Below are 16,572 nucleotides of genomic sequence, written 5' to 3'. Positions count from 1 at the left end.
TGCTGTCCAGTGGGTGGCCCCCCACTTCTCTGCCCTCGGCCAGGAAAGGGCGGCCCCGCCACTCAGCGCTGCCCACCACCTCCACTTCCAGGGCCTGGCTCCTCCAAGCCTGGTTTACCACAGAGTATTTTTAGCTGACAGTTCCTGCTCACAGCTGAGTGTTCGCCCTTAAATATTTTATTAAGTTCCTTTTTATCGAACACAGGCCCGTGTCCCTTAGACACGGAAACATGGTGCAGTGGGTATCCCAAGTCCCCCGGCCCCCCCCTCCCACTCCCCGGCTCCCTGACCTGTGCCTTCCCCAGGTGCAGGCTCTCCCTGCAGGGCTCACCCCTGCTCCCATCACGGTCTGAACATCTGCCCCCACCTGGGGCCCCTCCCTGTCTCCATGAGTCGCCTCTCTGACCTGTCACTCTCTGCTTCCTTCCCCATGTGGGCTCCCCGCCTCTCCCTGCGTCTGGCCCTCCTCTCCCTCTTCCTACTGTTTCTCACCTGCTTGCCTGCCTGCTCCTTCCTCTTTGCCTGTCTCCCTCTTCTTCCCCTTTGGAAGGAGGGGAAGGTGGGGGGTGACCGAGGCCTTCCCCGTCACTGCATATGTTCAACAAAGACCCCTTGGCCTGCCTCTCCCTGCCTTGCTCCTGTCCTGCAGTGTCCTTGTCGCCAGCCTGTGTGTTTCCTTGTTTGTTTGTCTGCCCCATCGCTTAGCAGGCTGGGAGCCCCTGTGAGCAGGGACTCAGTTTTAGCTGCTCTGTCCCCAGGGCCTGGCATGAGGTGGGCACACGTGCTGTGGAATGAAGGAGTGAACAAATGAATGAATCTGAAAGGCAAGACGGTTAGTCAGGCAGGAAAGCAGCGGGTAGGTGGGCTCCGGCCCGCCTGTCCAGGCCCCTCTGTGCCCTGTGGGCCCTGCGTCAGCCTGAGTGCTGGGCACAGAGCCCTGGTGCTGGCAGGGCATGCTCTCCCCATCCCCTCCTCTCAGGGTGGGGGAGTGGCACATAGAGAAGGTGGCACACCCCTGGGTTTGCTGCAGAAATTAAGCAGAACTTCACAGGCCAGAGTTGGGGTCCCCTGTGGACACCTGTGCATGGCCCTCAGCAGCCTGCCGGCGGCCTGCACTCATCCAGCCTGGGCTGGGGCAATGGCTCAGCTCCGGCTTCCACCCCAGGTCCTGATTCTGCTCACCTTCCCCCGCAGGTGTTCCGGAGCGGAGAGGGCATGGGCATCCGCCTGGACAACGCTTCCGCCTTCCAAGGAGCCGTCATCTCCCCCCACTACGACTCCCTGCTGGTCAAAGTCATTGCCCACGGCAAAGACCACCCCACGGCCGCCACCAAGATGAGCAGAGCCCTTGCCGAGTTCCGAGTCCGAGGCGTGAAGGTGAGAGGCTGCAGGCCCCAGATGTCCATTGGCCTCTTGGTTGGTCCTGTCCTGTGTCTGTAACTGGAGATGAAATCACAGCCACACGCTGTCCTGTTGCTGTGCTGCCCGTGTATCCTGGGTGTTCCCTGGGCAGCCACTGCCGTCAGACACCCTGCAAGGCAGGAAGAGCAGGAGGACCAGGCTCTGCCTTCGGGGACCACCCTGCCCAGCCCACGGTGCCAGGTGGCCTCCTCCTCTTCTGAGAGTCCCAAAGGATGCTCTCCGCTCGAGGAGGACGCCGTCCCCTGCCCACCACATATGGAGGGAGCTGCATGGCTGGTAGCCCCCCACACCGCCTTCTCCTTCCCAGCTGCTTCTGGCCCAGCCTGTGTCTAGGGTCTGGCGTGTGGGCAGCGCTGTCCTCTCCCAGCCCCGCGCCATTCCTCTCACCTGTCCACATGCTCTGTGGGTGCAGAGCCTTTTGAAAAAGCACTTGGGAGGCAAGGGCCTGTGGGGCCAGTGCCAGGCCCCCTGCCCACCTCACGGGAACTGCCTGTCCCCGGTGCCACGTGGCAGAGACGTGTCATGACGTCCTGTGCTCGGCCCCTTCTCGCTGCGGGGGCTTGATTTTCCCAGCACAGCGTCCTGGGGCTGCTTCCAGGTGGGTGGCCGGTAGGCGGGGGCCCGGCTACCCCACCCCTCACCTGCCCATGCCTGTTGCTCTGTGTTGTCCTTGTTGGTGACCCTGGCTGGACCCCTCTGGTGGTGCCCCTGGGCCCTCGGACCCTCTAGCTGACCTACAACTTGGAGGGCTCCCGAATACCCACTACCTTAGAGCCAGAAGGTGGAGAAGGGAGACCAGGGCCCCAGGGCCATGACGGTGGGGTGAGGGGAGGAAGGTGGGAGGCCTGCAGACGGACAAGTGTTTCCATTTCCTGGGGCACCACTGTCCTCCCCAGATGTGCACCCAGACCAGGCCACCGGCCCTGCCGAACCTGTGCCTGCCGCCCCTTTCCTGTCCTGCAGGCCACCTACCCTCCCCTCTGCCCTCCCACCCCTCTCTCAGCAGTGTGCCTCCTCCGCCCTCTCTCCGTGGCCCCTTGGAGGGCTCACGCTCTCCTGCTCCTCTCTGTTGAAGACTTTGTTTCATTTTATTTAAACCAGGATCCCTCTTGGGCCACATCCAGGTATGTGTTCCAGGGCTGGGAGGGCGGGCTTAGTGTGTGTGAGCTCGGCCTGCACACGTGTCCACATGCGCCTCACCACGCCAGCTCTCACCAGGCTGCCGTCAGAGCCAAGGCGGGCCCGACACAGGAAGCCCACGCCCCGCTCAGCATGGGTGCCCCGGTGCCGGCGCCTGCCCTCCGCAGTGGGGCCCGGGCACCTGCATGTTCTTGACGCACCTGGGCGCCCCCGGTGCTGGGAGAGAACCACACATGCCCGGGAGTGTTTGTGTTTGGAGCACTGACTCCTCAGCCACCGCCCGGGAGCAGCGGTGGTTCCGAAAGCTGGAGGGGGCTGTGCCTGGGCCCGGAGGAGGCAGGTCGGAGCATGCCGGCCCTGGGCTGTGACTCCTTGCGGTGGGAACGAGAGCAGCGCAGTGGCCAGGAGGGTGTGTTTGCCCCTGGATGTCCCACAAGAGCAAAGTCACAGGGGTGTCAGGGTGTCAGAGGAACAGTTGGGACCAAGATCCCACTCAGGGCTGCATCCCTGGAGGTCCCAGGCTGACAGCAGGGCAGTGGGGCTCCAAGCCCCTTACCGGTCCCTTCGGGATGACATGTTACAAATCCAAAAGATGCTCAGGCAGATGGTGAATAAGGCTGTCACCAATGGGAGTCATGGGGACCTTCTTACTGAGTTGTGTTTCCAGCCCAAGTCCCTTGGCTAGAAGGGCGGCACCATCTCCCCGCTGCTCCTGCTGCTTCTCTGTGCACTGTGACGCCCGTGCCAGGTGAGGACGGGACGTCCTGTCCACGCCCTGCCAGGAAGGGGCATTCTCTGCGCTTAAATTCGCAGGCACAGAGGCGCCTGGTCCCCACAGCACTCTAGGGCCTGAGGGCACCCCAGGCTGCTTGGCCACCTCCACAGGGCTGGTAGCCCCAGGCCTGACCCTGTCTTCTCAGGGCCTCCTGTGGCCCCTGTGCCCCCCTCCCCTCAGGGAACCTAGCAGGATGAGACCAGAGACTAGCACTGAGGTGTCCCCAACTATTTTATTATAAAGAAAAACAAGACTTCCACTTGGCTGCAGCCCCTGCCTCAGAGGCTGTGAGCACCTGTCACAGGGACCTGTCCCGTTTTGCCCATCTGAAGGCCAGAACCAGGGGAAGGGCCCCTTGTCCTGCCAAGCAAAAGGGGGCCTGAGGTACCCAGGGTAAGACTGGGAGGGACTTCCAGGCAGTGCTGACCCGCTAGGCCAGGAGGCTGCCCACCCCACCCCCTCTGCCCTCTGCCCCTGCCTGGGCTGGCTCCCTTCCGTTCACACCACACTCTCCTCCAGCCGCTCCGCACTGCCCCCCACCCCCCGGCACCCTGCAGTGAGCAGCCCCCCATGCACAGAGTGGCTCCGTCGGGCCCAGGCCCCCCCGAGGCGCCTGGCATAACCGTAGCACCCGCCAGTGTCTCCCAGGTCCAGGGAGCAGCTACGCTGGGGGCGAGGCGGGGGGCTCCGTGGTGGGTGCACCTTGGGTGTGGGGCTGGGGCCTCCGTTGGTCTGCGATTGGACGTGGCTGAGCTTGAGGGGGAGGCGGCCATTCCCGGCCCCCCGGCCCCGAACCAGCAAGGCCACAGTGAAGACCAGTAAGGCAGCCACCAACACACCCCCCACAGCCACGGTCAGGGTCCCGCCCAGCACGTGGGCCTGCAGGGCGTGGCACAGGGGTGTGGCTGGCAGCGTGGAAAAGTGGGCACAGCCCAGCAGCCTAGTGGCGGTGAGGTCGGAAGGCCCAGCGGCAGGTGACAGGGCCAGCAGGCAGAGGTCATAGTCAGCACCGGGGACCAGGTGCTTCAGAAGGAAGTGGTGGCTGGAGGCTGGGACGATCCTGCGGGCAAGAGCAAGTGGTCAGAGCCCAGGTTGGGGTCCAGGCCCTCATCCCCCCCTCCCCATGGCCACAAAACCTCAAAGCCCCCTTCACAGCCCGCCCACCCAGCTCTGAACACTCCACACCCCTTTCCCCAGGACCACATGGGCCTCTGTGTTCACTTTAAGGAGGCAGAGAAACCAAAACAGGCATGTGTGGCACTGGAGATGGTGTAAGGGGCCAGAGGTGTGCGAGTTGACACCCAGGCCCAGAGCCAGACGAGGCAGCCGTGGAGGAGCACATGCCAGAGGCAGAAACAATGCGCATGTGTGGGCCAAGCCCACGTGCTTAAACAGATACCAAGAGCCCAACATGGGAGGCCTCTGCACCTGCTTGGCCACATCTGAGAGACCTCGTGGGGCACAGCCCAGCCTCCCTCCTCCTATCATCCCCCACCTCCTCTCTCTGGTGCCTCGCCCTCCTCTCCCTCCTCCCCCTCCTCCCCCTGCAACACCAATACCCCCCAGGTAGCTCAGAAGCTGAGGAAGGGTGTGTGGAAACCCCAAGGGGAGAGAAGGAGCAGGAGAGGTGGCCAAGCCCGGGAGGGGTGGAGCAGGGCTCGGAGGGAAAGTGGCGGGGAGTGAAGCTGGGGTCACGGACCGCAAAGTGCTTCCTCACCGGTAGATGAGGGTCTCGTCCTCACTGCTGTTGTACTGGATTTGGAACATCCACACAGGGTCCGCTGGCCGCCCTGGCCCCCAGCTCACAAGCCCCGAGGTGGCGGTCACCTCCGTCACCTGCACGGCTGGCTCAGACTCCAGTGTCCCCTCGCCCTCAGCAGCAGTGCGGGCTGAGGCAGCGATGTCCGAGGGCCCTGGGCGGCCCCCCTCGGTGCTGCTGTTCCCACCATGGGGCAAGGCCAGCACCCGGAGTTCTACGTGGGCTGTGGCCTCGCCAGCAGGGTTGGTGGCAATGCAGGTGTAGCCCCCTGCATCCCCCGAGCCTGTCACCCCAATCTCCAAGGTCCCATTGGGAAAAGCCCGGGCTCGGGAGGAGTTGCCAACCAGCCGATCATCAGGGCCGACCCAGTGCATGGTGGGTGCGGGGTCGCCAAGGGCCCGGCACCGCAGTGTGGCCCGCTGGCCCTCCAGCACCCAGAGGCGCTGCGTGTGGCGGGCAATGAGGGGTGGCTCACAGGAGAACTCGCCCTCTGGCACTGCCCAGAAGTAGCGGCCAGCCAGGCCTGGCGGAGAGGCGCACGTCTCCAGGTCATCGGGCCGGGCCAGCCGCCGCAGCCACAGCAGCTCACAGTTGCAGTGCAGGGGGTTCCCGCTGAAGCTCAGCACCAGGGGGGCGGGGGAGGCCTCGGCGTCACGGCCCCGGGAGAAGAGTGGGTCAGGTGCCAGCGTGGCCAGGCGGTTGGAGGTGAGGTCGAGACGGGAGAGCTGGCTGAGTTGGGCAAAGGCGCCCGGGGGCAGTGCATCGATGAGGTTGTGGTCCAGGTTGAGGGTGTGCAGGGCGGGCATGGCACCGATGCCGGCCCAGGGCACCTGCCGCAGGTTGTTGTAGGACAGGTCCAGGTCCTCCAAGCTGTCCAGGAAGTCGTCGAAGGCCCCTGACGCAATACGGCCCAGCTGGTTGCCGCTGAGGATGAGGTGCTGCAGGTTGATGGGGCCTCGCAGGCTACCAGTGCCCAACTCCACCAGCCTGTTGCCGTCCAGGTGCAGGGAGCGCAGGCTCTCTAGGTCCCCGAAGGCGCGGGCCCCAATGCGGGTGATGGCATTGCGGGACAGCGTCAGGTCTACCAGCCCTGTCATGTTGCGGAAGTCCGGTGGCCCCAAGGCCTGGATGAAGTTGTCAGCCAGACGCAGCTCCACTGTGCGCCGGTCCACGTTGGGAGGCACAAACAGCAGGCCTCGGTGGGCACAGAGTGTGCTGAGTGACTCGGACAGGTTTTGGCAGACACAGGGCAGTGGGCAGGCGGCAGCTCCACTGGCCAGCAGCAGCAGCAGGAGTGGTGGGGCCATGGTGAGCACCCTGTAGGGAAGGGTCACAACCCAGGCACAAGTGGGGCTGGCACAGGTGCCCACTCGCCCCAGGGCCCGGTTCCAGGGGCCAGCTTTGAGAGGCCTGGCCTGGGGCTGGGGTCAGGGTCAAAGGCCCAAAGGGCTCCCCAAGGCTGAGAGAAGGCTAGGACCTGTAGGGCCAAGCCCCCCAGAGTAAAGGTCACACTCCCCAAGCAGTTAGGGGGAGTCCAGGCTCCGGGGACAAGGTGAGACATGAAGCAGGAAGCGGAGGTGGCCGTGGAGCAGGGAGGGTCCGGGAACTTCCTTTCCCTGGCGTCCCCTGGAATCGCCAGCATCCCTTCCGCGCCATCCCCTCCCCCGCCTGGGAAGGTGCCCCCACAAACCCTTCCCGAGGCCCATTGCCCCTCCCTTGCCAACTCCCACACTGTCCCCCACGGCCCCCTCACCTGGTGTCCGTAGCTCAGGGGGCGCGGGCCGGCCTCCCCGTGGGCCCGGCCGGCCCCCGCCGACTCCAGGCGGCTCTCCCGCGAGGGTGAGGCCCGGGGCTGACCAGCCGCCCGCCGCGTGCCCTCTGGCCCATGTCGCTCGGGCCCGCGGCCCCGGCTCACTCGGTTCCCGGCACCTTTTCCCGGCGCGGCTCACGGCGGCGGCTGCGGCGGCGGCGGCGGCGGCGGCGGCGGCAGGCAGGAGGGTGCGCACCAACGAGCACGCGCACCGCGGACAGGCACGTGGAGAGCTGACGGGGAGGGGCGCGCAGGGATCCACCCGGGCCCAGGCAGGCTCCCGAGGTCACGGGGACACGCGGCCACTGCAGCGCCCACGGGTGGCTCCTGGTCACGCCCGAGGCCCGGGCCGGCGCGGACCCGCCGCGTAGCCCCGGGGCGCTGCCGCAGCGCACTCACCCTGGTACTGGCGCGCGCGCCCCCGGCCACCCTGGCGCCCCGGCATCCTGCACCGCACGGGCGCCTGCTGCCGCTGCGCGAACCGTCACTCTGCAGAAAGCCAGACAAAGCGCCAGCTCGCGGGCCCCTTCACCATCTCCCAGAGAGAAGAGTCTTTGTCACATGTCGCTGGGCACCCTCCCCAACACACCCACACATGCCTACACACCCACACGTCCCCGAACCCACAGGCAGGGCCGGGCGCAAACCCGCACTGTTGCTGGGACCCTCGCATTCACAGCCTTACGCTGAAGGTCATAACCGTTCTGCATCACTGAGTCACGTGGAGGGTCCACAGCAGGCACGGGCCCTGTAGGGGGTTAGGGGGGCAGAGTTGGGGGCGATGCCCCCCGGCGGGGCTGCTGCGGGGTGGGGCCGAGAGGGCTCGGCCTCCTGGCTGGCGCTGTGCCCCGCCCCCGCCCCTCCCTCCTCCTTCTCCAGCTCCCCGCCCCGCCTGGCGCGCTCGGGAGCCAACCGGTCCCCGCCTCCGGCCCGATTGGTCTGCGCGCCGCGGTTTCCCAGCAGGCCGGCGGTGGCACGCTGTTTGAAGCTGTGCGTCAGTGATCGTGGCTGTACTGGCAGCCCCTCTCTCCCCCTGCTCCCCCTACTGGACCATTTCCCCGGAGAGTGGCCCGGGACGAGATCCGCTCCGCCGAGAAACGGCTCCCGGAGTGTGTTTGTGGGCGGGGGTGGGGGATGAATTTCTGGCTTTCTGCCTCCGAGATCCCGGGCTTTGGTGGGGGCCCTCAGGGCTCAGAACCAGGTCCGGCACCCCAGTCGGGAAACAAGGGAAGTCACCTCCCCCACCCCAGATATCTCCCGGTCTTCAGGCTACCCAGATCCCTCCCATGCCCTGTTCCTTTTCCTTCCCTCAGGGAAACAGACTGATGTCTAATACTGCCTGATACACCAAGTAACCTTGAGCAAGTTACTTAACCACTGAAAACAATTTCCTTATCTAGGCCAAGGGGTATTGATTATGTGTACTTCATAGGAGTGAGAGGAGAAGAAATAAGGCAGCCTGTGAGGGGCTCAGCCACCTGGCAGCTGGAAGCCATTCTTACTATTGCTACTCCCCGGGCCTCAGCTGTTGCATCTGTAAAACGGAAGCACCTCGGTTCTAGCCCAAGTCAACCGTGATGCTCAGTGGCTTCAGGTGTCTCCTTGTTCCTTTTCTCCCATCAATGGTGTTTTCATTCATTCTAAACATACATGTTTCCTAGCATCCATCATGTGCCACACTCTGCGGGGAGCTGGGGGACATCAGGAACCAGATGGGCCTGGTTTCTGCCCCCATGGAGCAAACTCCATGCAGTACAGATGGGATGACAGATCCTCCAAAAAGCAAAAGGGGGGAGGGGTCTACAAAAGGGAAATGCAGTGAGGTGGAGAGGCCTCTGAGGATCCTTCTCACTCCTGTGTGATTCTAGATTCTTTAGATGGTTTAACTGGTTTCCTCTTCCCAAATGCCGTGCCTTGGCCCAGTTGAAATGTCCCCATCTCTTTAAGAGGAGCATGGACTAGTCTCAGGGACAGACAGGCAGACCTGTCACACCAGACAAGGCAATGTTGGCTGAGCCCCATGCTGCAGTGGCCACCAGGGGGATAATGGTTGGGGAGGCACCCTTCCCATTCAGGTCTCCAGGTGATAGGAGTTCTGGGGGAACAGGCAGAATCTCTCAGAGTAGCAACAGGGCCCAGCGGCCCATCCTGGGCCTGGAGTCCCTACTGAAGGTGCCAGCAGAAATCATGAGTGGGTGACACCCTGAGATGCCTTCTCTGAAGTGACAGCCAGACTGTAGCCTGTGGTCAAAGACATGCACGCTGGAATCCCATCCACCTGAACTTGCAGTCATGGGGTATCTCTCAGCGCTGCCTCCCAGGCCCTACATGGCCTCTAAGTTGGACTTAACCGCCCCAGCTTCCTGCTGTCACCCAGCTGTTTAATGAGCAGAACTGAGGATGCTTGTGTACAAAGCATGTGGACACCAGCCCCTCAGACAGTGCCCCTGCTCCTAAAGCCTCCCAGGCAGGTGAGGAATGCAGAGAAGCAAAAGATGATGAGGCCGAGGGAGGGGCCTTCCAGCAGCTGTCGCACAAAGTCCTAGAAAGTGGAGCATACAGCTCCTCTGTGAGGGCAGGAGGTGAGGACAAAGAAGGCCTTCCAGGTTCAGATTTCCAGGAAAAGCTTACCAGGCAGGTGCAGAGGTGTGGAGGTGTGAGAGCACAAGGCAAGTTTGGTGTGACTAGAGGTGACCATGACAGGGAAACCTGGTAAAGACATGGCCTGAAGGCACAGGGTCACAGAGTCTAGAGATGGCTGTGGTAGAGTTGTCTGGCTTGACCAGTGACACAGGAGTGGGTGGTGAGGTGGATGGAACATAGGTTTTGGCAACTGGGTAGATGGTGACACCCACCAGGAGGCAGAGGAGGACTGGGTGAGGGAGGCTGATTTTGGTCCTGATGAGCTTGTGTGAAGGACACACAAGGTAGAGGTCTCCAGGAGGGGTTTCCACTTTGGGTCTGGAGCTGGAGGCCCAGGACAAGGCCACCCAAGAGGACTGTGCTGTGTGAGGAGAGGAGGCCCAGGGACAGCCCTGAGAATTCCTACCTGCAGGGGTGGAGGAGCCACCAGTGGGGACTAGCGAGGGAGCAGGAGGGGAGCAAGATGTCGTGGAAGCCCAGAGAATGTCCAGGTGGGAGCTGTTAGCAGGAGACGGTGGGAAAGTGTCTGCTGGGCTTCAGTGGAAGTGGAGACCTCAGTGAGAATATCATTGTGGCCGTGTGCTGTCTGGGCGGTGGGTTTGTTAGAGGTAGGGGCTGCTCTGAAGAAGCGTGGCTGGGAGGGCAGAGGGTGGTTGCTTTATGCCACAGTGCTGTGGGAAAGGCCGAATCGGTTTTCCAGGGAAGGGATCCCTGAGGAGGGATGAGGTGGGATTCAGCACAGGCTCCAGGATGAGCAAGGAGAGAGGAATGGGCTCAGGCCCCTGACAGCTTAAGGGACTCTGCCAGAATGGGGGTGGGGAGAGATGGGGAAACACCACTCCACAGGGAAGCTTGAACCTCAGCCTGGTATCCTGGGGAACTTGGGAAGCTGTGCTAGCCTAGGTGGCACCTTCAGCCTCTCCTTTCCCTGTCCATGCTGCCTGGTGACACCCTCCCACCTGCCTCTGTTCTGCAGACCAACATCCCCTTCCTGCAGAATGTGCTCAACAACCAGCAGTTCCTGGCAGGCACAGTGGACACCCAGTTCATCGACGAGAACCCGGAGCTATTCCAGCTGCGGCCTGCACAGAACCGGGCCCAGAAGCTGCTGCACTACCTCGGTCCGGCCCCGAGACTGCCCTCCCCTCCCCTCCCAGATGCCTTGCTTCTGGCGCCCCGCCTCCCCAACCCAGAGAGCTTCTAAGCACCCCTGCCCGTCCCCAATCTGGTCCTGTGCCTTCCTCCTTTGCTTCACCTCCCACCCCACCCGCCCTCCTTGCTCTGATCTTAGAGGCCCCCCTTTTCTATCCATGTGGCCCTCAATAGGTCCCCACTGCCTGGACCCAGGAGGCCCTGGCTTTGGAGAGGACAGGGGCCAGCTGGAAGACCAGGGATCCTGGAGGAATCCCCTGATCCCCGGGCCCAACTACTCTCACTTCTGCCCTCAACTCAGACTTTGCCCAGCCTGCCCTGACCTGCTGCCCACTCTCTCCCCAGGACACGTCATGGTGAATGGCCCAACCACCCCAATCCCTGTCAAGGCCAGCCCCAGCCCCACGGACCCTATTGTCCCTACAGTGCCCATAGGTAGGTGAGATTAATTTTGCCAACTTGTAGGGGAGACAGCGAGGAGGCTGCCCCCTGAAGGATGGGTGCTAATGCCCTGGTCTGCCCTAGGCCCACCCCCAGCTGGTTTCAGAGACATCCTGCTGCGGGAGGGTCCTGAGGGCTTTGCTCGAGCAGTGCGGAACCACCACGGGCTGCTGCTGATGGACACGACCTTCAGGGACGCTCACCAGTCACTGCTGGCCACTCGTGTGCGAACCCACGATCTCAAAAAGATCTCTCCCTATGTTGCCCACAACTTCAGCAAGCTCTTCAGCATGGAGAACTGGGGAGGTAGGCTAGAGGAGGGACGGAATGTGGTACCCACAGTACAGGCAAGCCACTGGGGCTTTCCAGAAGAGATGTTAACACCTAGGGAACCAGTGAGAACTGAACAAGGCACAGCATTCATTTGTTTAGCAAACGGTGACTGGTGCCCACTCTGGCCAGGCCTGGTGCCGGCATGAGATCTTAGCGCTGAGGCCCAGGCAGCTCAGAGTCAGAGAGGAGATTCCAGCCTCTTAGTTAATTACAGCACAGAGAATTGGGTGTGGGGGCTCTGAAAGGGAGCACAGTGAGGCTGAGCTGTCCCGAGAGATCAGCAAAGGGCAAAGTCTGCAGGGGTTGGGGCTGGGATGTGCAGAACCCTGAGGATGAGTAGGGTTTGGTGTTAGGGCCAGAGGCTCAGGCTGCAGAGCTGCAGGGCATGGTGGGGTCCCCAGGACCTGCGTGGCTGACCTGGGCTTCTTGGTTCCTGTGCAGGAGCTACATTTGATGTTGCAATGCGCTTCCTGTACGAGTGCCCTTGGCGGCGGTTGCAGGAGCTCCGGGAACTCATCCCCAATATCCCGTTCCAGATGCTGCTGCGGGGTGCCAATGCCGTGGGCTACACCAACTACCCTGACAATGTGGTCTTCAAGTGAGCCTGGGGTGGGGTGGGCAGACACTGCACAGGACCCAGGCCACAATGCAATGGCCTGTGCTCCCCACAGTGGGCTTGAAACCAAGTTTCTCACCAGCTGTATCCAGCAGGGGCTGCTAAATTAGTCAGAGAATTGGAAGGGCTTCAGTGGAGGCGCCAGGAGGGCAGATAGTGTAGAGCTGGGGTTGGAACCCTCAGCCTGCCATTCCTTTGCAAAGCAAAGAATCCCCAGCTGATCCTGCTGACCTGGGCAGACTGAGCTGTGCTGCACGTGACTGGCACAGACAGCTCTCCTCCTTGCCCAATGCCTCTGGGGCGACCCTGCCCAGCCCAAACTGCCCTGGAGAGGCCTTGTCCCCACTGCGGTGCCCCCCTAGCTCTGTGGGTGCCAGGCACCCTGCCAGGCCAGACTCTCAGATCTTATTCCCTGGGAGTTGCAGGTGGGCCAGGAGCCAGAAAAGGATGTGCCCGGAGGAGTGGGATAGAGCTAACCCGTGTTCTCCTACCAACTCAGGTTCTGTGAGGTGGCCAAGGAGAACGGCATGGATGTCTTCAGGGTCTTTGACTCCCTCAACTACTTGCCCAACCTGCTGCTGGGCATGGAGGCGGTGGGCAGTGCCGGTGGTGTGGTGGAGGCTGCCATCTCCTACACGGGCGATGTGGCTGACCCCAGCCGCACCAAATACTCTCTGCAGTACTACATGGGCTTGGCTGAAGAGCTGGTGCGGGCTGGCACCCACATCCTGTGCATCAAGGTGCCTGGGCCCGGCCCACCCCTGGGAGTCTCCCCCACTTGCTCATGTCTCCCTCTGCCTCCCCACCATCTCCCTCTTCTCCCCCACTGTGCACCCAGCATGCCCCCTCCTCACGGTCTTTCTTTCTCCTCCGCTCTTCCCTCAGGACATGGCGGGGCTGCTGAAGCCAGCGGCCTGCACCATGCTGGTCAGCTCCCTCCGGGACCGCTTCCCTGACCTCCCACTGCACATCCACACCCACGACACGTCAGGGGCGGGCGTGGCAGCCATGCTGGCCTGTGCCCAGGCTGGGGCCGATGTGGTAGATGTGGCAGCTGACTCTATGTCCGGAATGACTTCACAGCCCAGCATGGGGGCCCTGGTGGCCTGTACCCGAAGGACTCCCCTGGACACAGGTGGGCACAGCAGCAGCCCATGGCCATTCCCCTCTCCAAGCGGCAGCCCTCACCAGTCTCAGCAGAGTTGGGCGTATCCTAGAACCCAGATGTTCTTGCCAGGCCTTGCCTTCCATTACCCACATCTCAGATGGGGCCTGAGCTGGTCCTGGGGTCCTGGGAGGAGCACCTGGGAGCACATTTCTGAGCCCTCCCCTGCCTCTGGCCTCCCTGCAGGGGTGCCCCTGGAGCGTGTGTTTGACTACAGTGAGTACTGGGAGGGGGCCCGGGGGCTGTATGCAGCCTTTGACTGCACGGCCACTATGAAGTCTGGCAACTCGGATGTGTATGAGAACGAGATCCCAGGGGGCCAGTACACGAACCTGCACTTCCAGGCACACAGCATGGGGCTTGGCTCCAAGTTCAAGGAGGTCAAGAAGGCCTATGTGGAGGCCAATCAGATGCTGGGCGACCTCATCAAGGTGAGCCAGGCCCAGTGCTCTTACCCCTGCCTCTGGGCCTCTGTAAGATGGCTGGAACCCTCATCTAGGGGGCTCCTCTCCTCAGGTGACACCCTCCTCCAAGATCGTGGGGGACCTGGCCCAGTTTATGGTGCAGAATGGGTTGAGCCGGGCGGAGGCTGAAGCCCAGGCAGAAGAGCTGTCCTTTCCCCGCTCTGTGGTGGAGTTTCTGCAGGGCTACATCGGCATCCCTCACGGGGGGTTCCCTGAGCCCTTTCGCTCCAAGGTAAGGAAGGTCCAGCACAGTGTGAGGGTGGGAGTTGGGTCCAAGAATCAGGCTTGACCATCTGCTTTGCACCCCAGGTGCTAAAGGACCTGCCAAGGGTGGAGGGGCGGCCTGGAGCCTCCCTCCCTCCCCTGGATCTGCAGGCTCTGGAGAAGGAGCTGCTAGAGCGGCATGGGGAGGAGGTGACCCCGGAGGACGTGCTCTCAGCAGCCATGTACCCTGACGTCTTTGCCCACTTTAAGGACTTCACTGCTACCTTTGGCCCCCTGGACAGCCTCAATACCCGCCTCTTCCTGCAGGGACCCAAAATCGCAGAGGAGTTTGAGGTCAGTGGCTCTGGCCCCCATCTGCATGCCACCCCAGCACCCCTGCCATCCCTAAGGAGCCTACCACATCTGGAGCTCCAGGCTTTGGCTTGGCTGTCACTCGGCCTCATAAGCTGTGGGTTCACAAAGTATCCTTGAGAGACCAGGAAGTTAGGCCTTTACAAGTAAGGAGGTGAGACCCAGGGTGAGGGGACTTGCCTGGGACTAGGTCAGGGGGCTGCTCTCCCCGCACTTGCCCCTGCCCCTAGCTCTGAGCCTGCACGTCCTCCCTGCAGGTGGAGCTGGAGCGGGGCAAGACGCTGCACATCAAAGCCCTGGCCATAAGTGACCTGAACCGGGCTGGCCAGAGGCAGGTCTTCTTTGAGCTCAATGGGCAGCTGCGATCCATTCTGGTCAAGGACACTCAGGCCATGAAGGTACGGCTGCCCCAGGGCCAGCCAGGTGGTGGGGATGGGCAGAGCTGGTGTCTCATGTCCCCTCTGCCCTGTCTGCAGGAGATGCACTTCCACCCCAAGGCCCTGAAGGATGTGAAGGGTCAGATTGGGGCACCCATGCCTGGGAAGGTGATAGACATCAAGGTGGCAGCGGGGGCCAAGGTGGCCAAGGGACAGCCCCTGTGTGTGCTCAGCGCCATGAAGATGGAGACTGTAGTGACCTCACCCATGGAGGGCACTGTCCGAAAGGTCCATGTGACCACAGACATGACACTGGAGGGTGACGACCTCATCCTGGAGATTGAGTGATCTTGCCCTGGACTGGCATCCTGGCCATCCCCACCCCAAGCCTTCGAGACGCTGTGCTGCCAGGGCAGGCCCAGGCCAGCCAGTGCCCAGGGGCAGGAGGGCCCAGCCCTGGAGCTCCTGTCCTCCGCTGCCTGTGGCAGGAGGCATGTCTGCAGTGGCCCATTCCCTTCCTTCTGCCATCTGTCCTTTCCCTGCTGGTGGACAGTTGCTCACATACTCATCTCTTGCCAAATAAGGGTCCCCTCCTTGCTGGAGATTACAGCTGGGAGCACAGGTGGGTCCCCTAGGACCCAGGGGAGCAGACTTGGGGATCCTACCTCCTGCAGGGGAGACCTAAATCCCAAGTCCTGAGAACTTTGCTCAATAAAACTGGTTTTCCCCTGCTCTCCATTCTGGGTCCTGTGCAACCCACTCCACTTCTTATGCCACTCAGCAGAGGGGCAGGGCTGCTGCTTGGACTCCCTCATGGGCAGGTCAGTTGTACCTTCCTCCTTGGAGGGTAGTGAGGATGACAACAGTGTGGCCCTGGTTTAAACCACTACTGAGTGCCTAGTATATACACACTCCAAACAACATTAGCTAATTGTTACTGAGGGCTTGGACTGGGGAATGGGTTATTCTAAGCATTTAACACCTATTAACTTAAGGAATCAATCTCCACCGTTTTATAGACACAGTGGAGTCACAGGCAGGTTTAATAACTTGTCCAGGACCCCACAGCTAGTAAGAGGCAGAGAGGGCTCAAACCCAGGCTGTTGGTGGACCTGCTTCTCAAATACACTGATTTATTTTCTAAACCAACTTCCCACCCCACTAATTCAGAACTAGATGCCGACAGACGCCATTTTCTAGGGGGCAGGTGAGACCCTTGGGTGTGAGTGTGAGGATTTTGGTGGAAGGTTAGGAGCACTGGACTGAGGGTCAGGATCTAATCATGCCCACACCCTACAACCAGCCCTTGGGACAATCCTAATCCTGCCCCGCAGTTCCCTCACCTGCAAGGTGGGACAGCAAACCTGCCTGTATCAATGCACCACCACACTGGGGAGGTAAGGATGGAGAGTGAAGAGAAAGGTTGGGTGGGACACTGGTCTATTCCCGAGCAAAAGTGTAAGGAAGGAGAAGGATGGAGCCCAGATCCCTGGACCTTCAGGGGACCAGGCTGGAAGCACACCCCGTGCACCTGCCAGCCTAGCACTTGGGTACCACATCTAGTCTTTGGGGTGGGACTAGGCTGCCTTCCCTTTGGACTCTCAGATCCCAAATGTACCCTCTAAAACCAGTCTGTGCTGACTCCCTCGGCTTCCCTGGCAGCTGCCACACAGGGTGGGGGAGAGGAAAGCTCTCCAGCAAAGTAGGTACGTGACTGTCACAATGCCCTTTTAGAGCCAGGTATAGTTTAGTTACAATCAACCTGGGGGTGCCACAGGAGTGACTGCACACCCGTTTCCTTTCCTTCAACCACCAGCCTCAGAGAAGGGGACTCAGGACAATGTCTTTGAGTCTGGAATGGGACCTGAAGGGATAATTAATACTCTTCTAAGAATTTCT

General features: G+C 61.8%; 2 protein-coding genes across 8 annotated transcripts in view; one reads left to right on the top strand and one right to left on the bottom strand.

The window, feature by feature from the left end:
* PC (pyruvate carboxylase) overlaps nucleotides 1-15,411 on the top strand; it is a 103,829-nt gene extending 88,418 nt beyond the window's left edge. For all 7 annotated transcript variants that reach the window (XM_014554902.2, XM_014554903.2, XM_032489949.1 and 4 more), the window contains 12 exons: nucleotides 1,195-1,377; nucleotides 10,526-10,670; nucleotides 11,047-11,136; nucleotides 11,227-11,448; nucleotides 11,917-12,073; nucleotides 12,591-12,831; nucleotides 12,977-13,226; nucleotides 13,443-13,687; nucleotides 13,773-13,952; nucleotides 14,030-14,278; nucleotides 14,554-14,694; nucleotides 14,773-15,411. In XM_014554902.2, the coding sequence (XP_014410388.1) occupies nucleotides 1,195-1,377; nucleotides 10,526-10,670; nucleotides 11,047-11,136; nucleotides 11,227-11,448; nucleotides 11,917-12,073; nucleotides 12,591-12,831; nucleotides 12,977-13,226; nucleotides 13,443-13,687; nucleotides 13,773-13,952; nucleotides 14,030-14,278; nucleotides 14,554-14,694; nucleotides 14,773-15,021 (2,352 nt within the window). In that variant the 3' untranslated portion in view covers nucleotides 15,022-15,411. The remainder of the gene's footprint in view (nucleotides 1-1,194; nucleotides 1,378-10,525; nucleotides 10,671-11,046; nucleotides 11,137-11,226; nucleotides 11,449-11,916; nucleotides 12,074-12,590; nucleotides 12,832-12,976; nucleotides 13,227-13,442; nucleotides 13,688-13,772; nucleotides 13,953-14,029; nucleotides 14,279-14,553; nucleotides 14,695-14,772) is intronic.
* Nucleotides 3,551-7,042, bottom strand: LRFN4 (leucine rich repeat and fibronectin type III domain containing 4). The gene is made up of 3 exons (XM_032489950.1): nucleotides 6,850-7,042; nucleotides 5,055-6,413; nucleotides 3,551-4,397 (listed from the first exon to the last, which is right to left on the bottom strand). Exons 2-3 carry the CDS (start codon nucleotides 6,401-6,403, stop codon nucleotides 3,836-3,838), a joined length of 1,911 nt encoding a protein of 636 aa, XP_032345841.1. The 5' UTR covers nucleotides 6,404-6,413; nucleotides 6,850-7,042; the 3' UTR covers nucleotides 3,551-3,835.
* Nucleotides 15,412-16,572: the final 1,161 nt, after the last annotated feature.

This window comes from Camelus ferus, chromosome 10, assembly GCF_009834535.1.
Source record: "Camelus ferus isolate YT-003-E chromosome 10, BCGSAC_Cfer_1.0, whole genome shotgun sequence".
Classification (NCBI taxonomy): domain Eukaryota; kingdom Metazoa; phylum Chordata; class Mammalia; order Artiodactyla; family Camelidae; genus Camelus; species Camelus ferus.
Note: the sequence above shows the minus strand (reverse complement) of the source record. Positions and strands in the feature narration are given on the sequence as shown.

Coding starts and splice junctions, on each gene's coding strand:
- LRFN4 (XM_032489950.1), bottom strand. CDS start 6,403: ATGGCCCCACCACTCCTGCTGCTGCTGCTGGCCAGTGGAGCTGCCGCC. Junction 4,398..5,054: donor GACGAGACCCTCATCTACCG/GTGAGGAAGCAC, acceptor TCTTGCCCGCAG/GATCGTCCCAGCCTCCAGCC.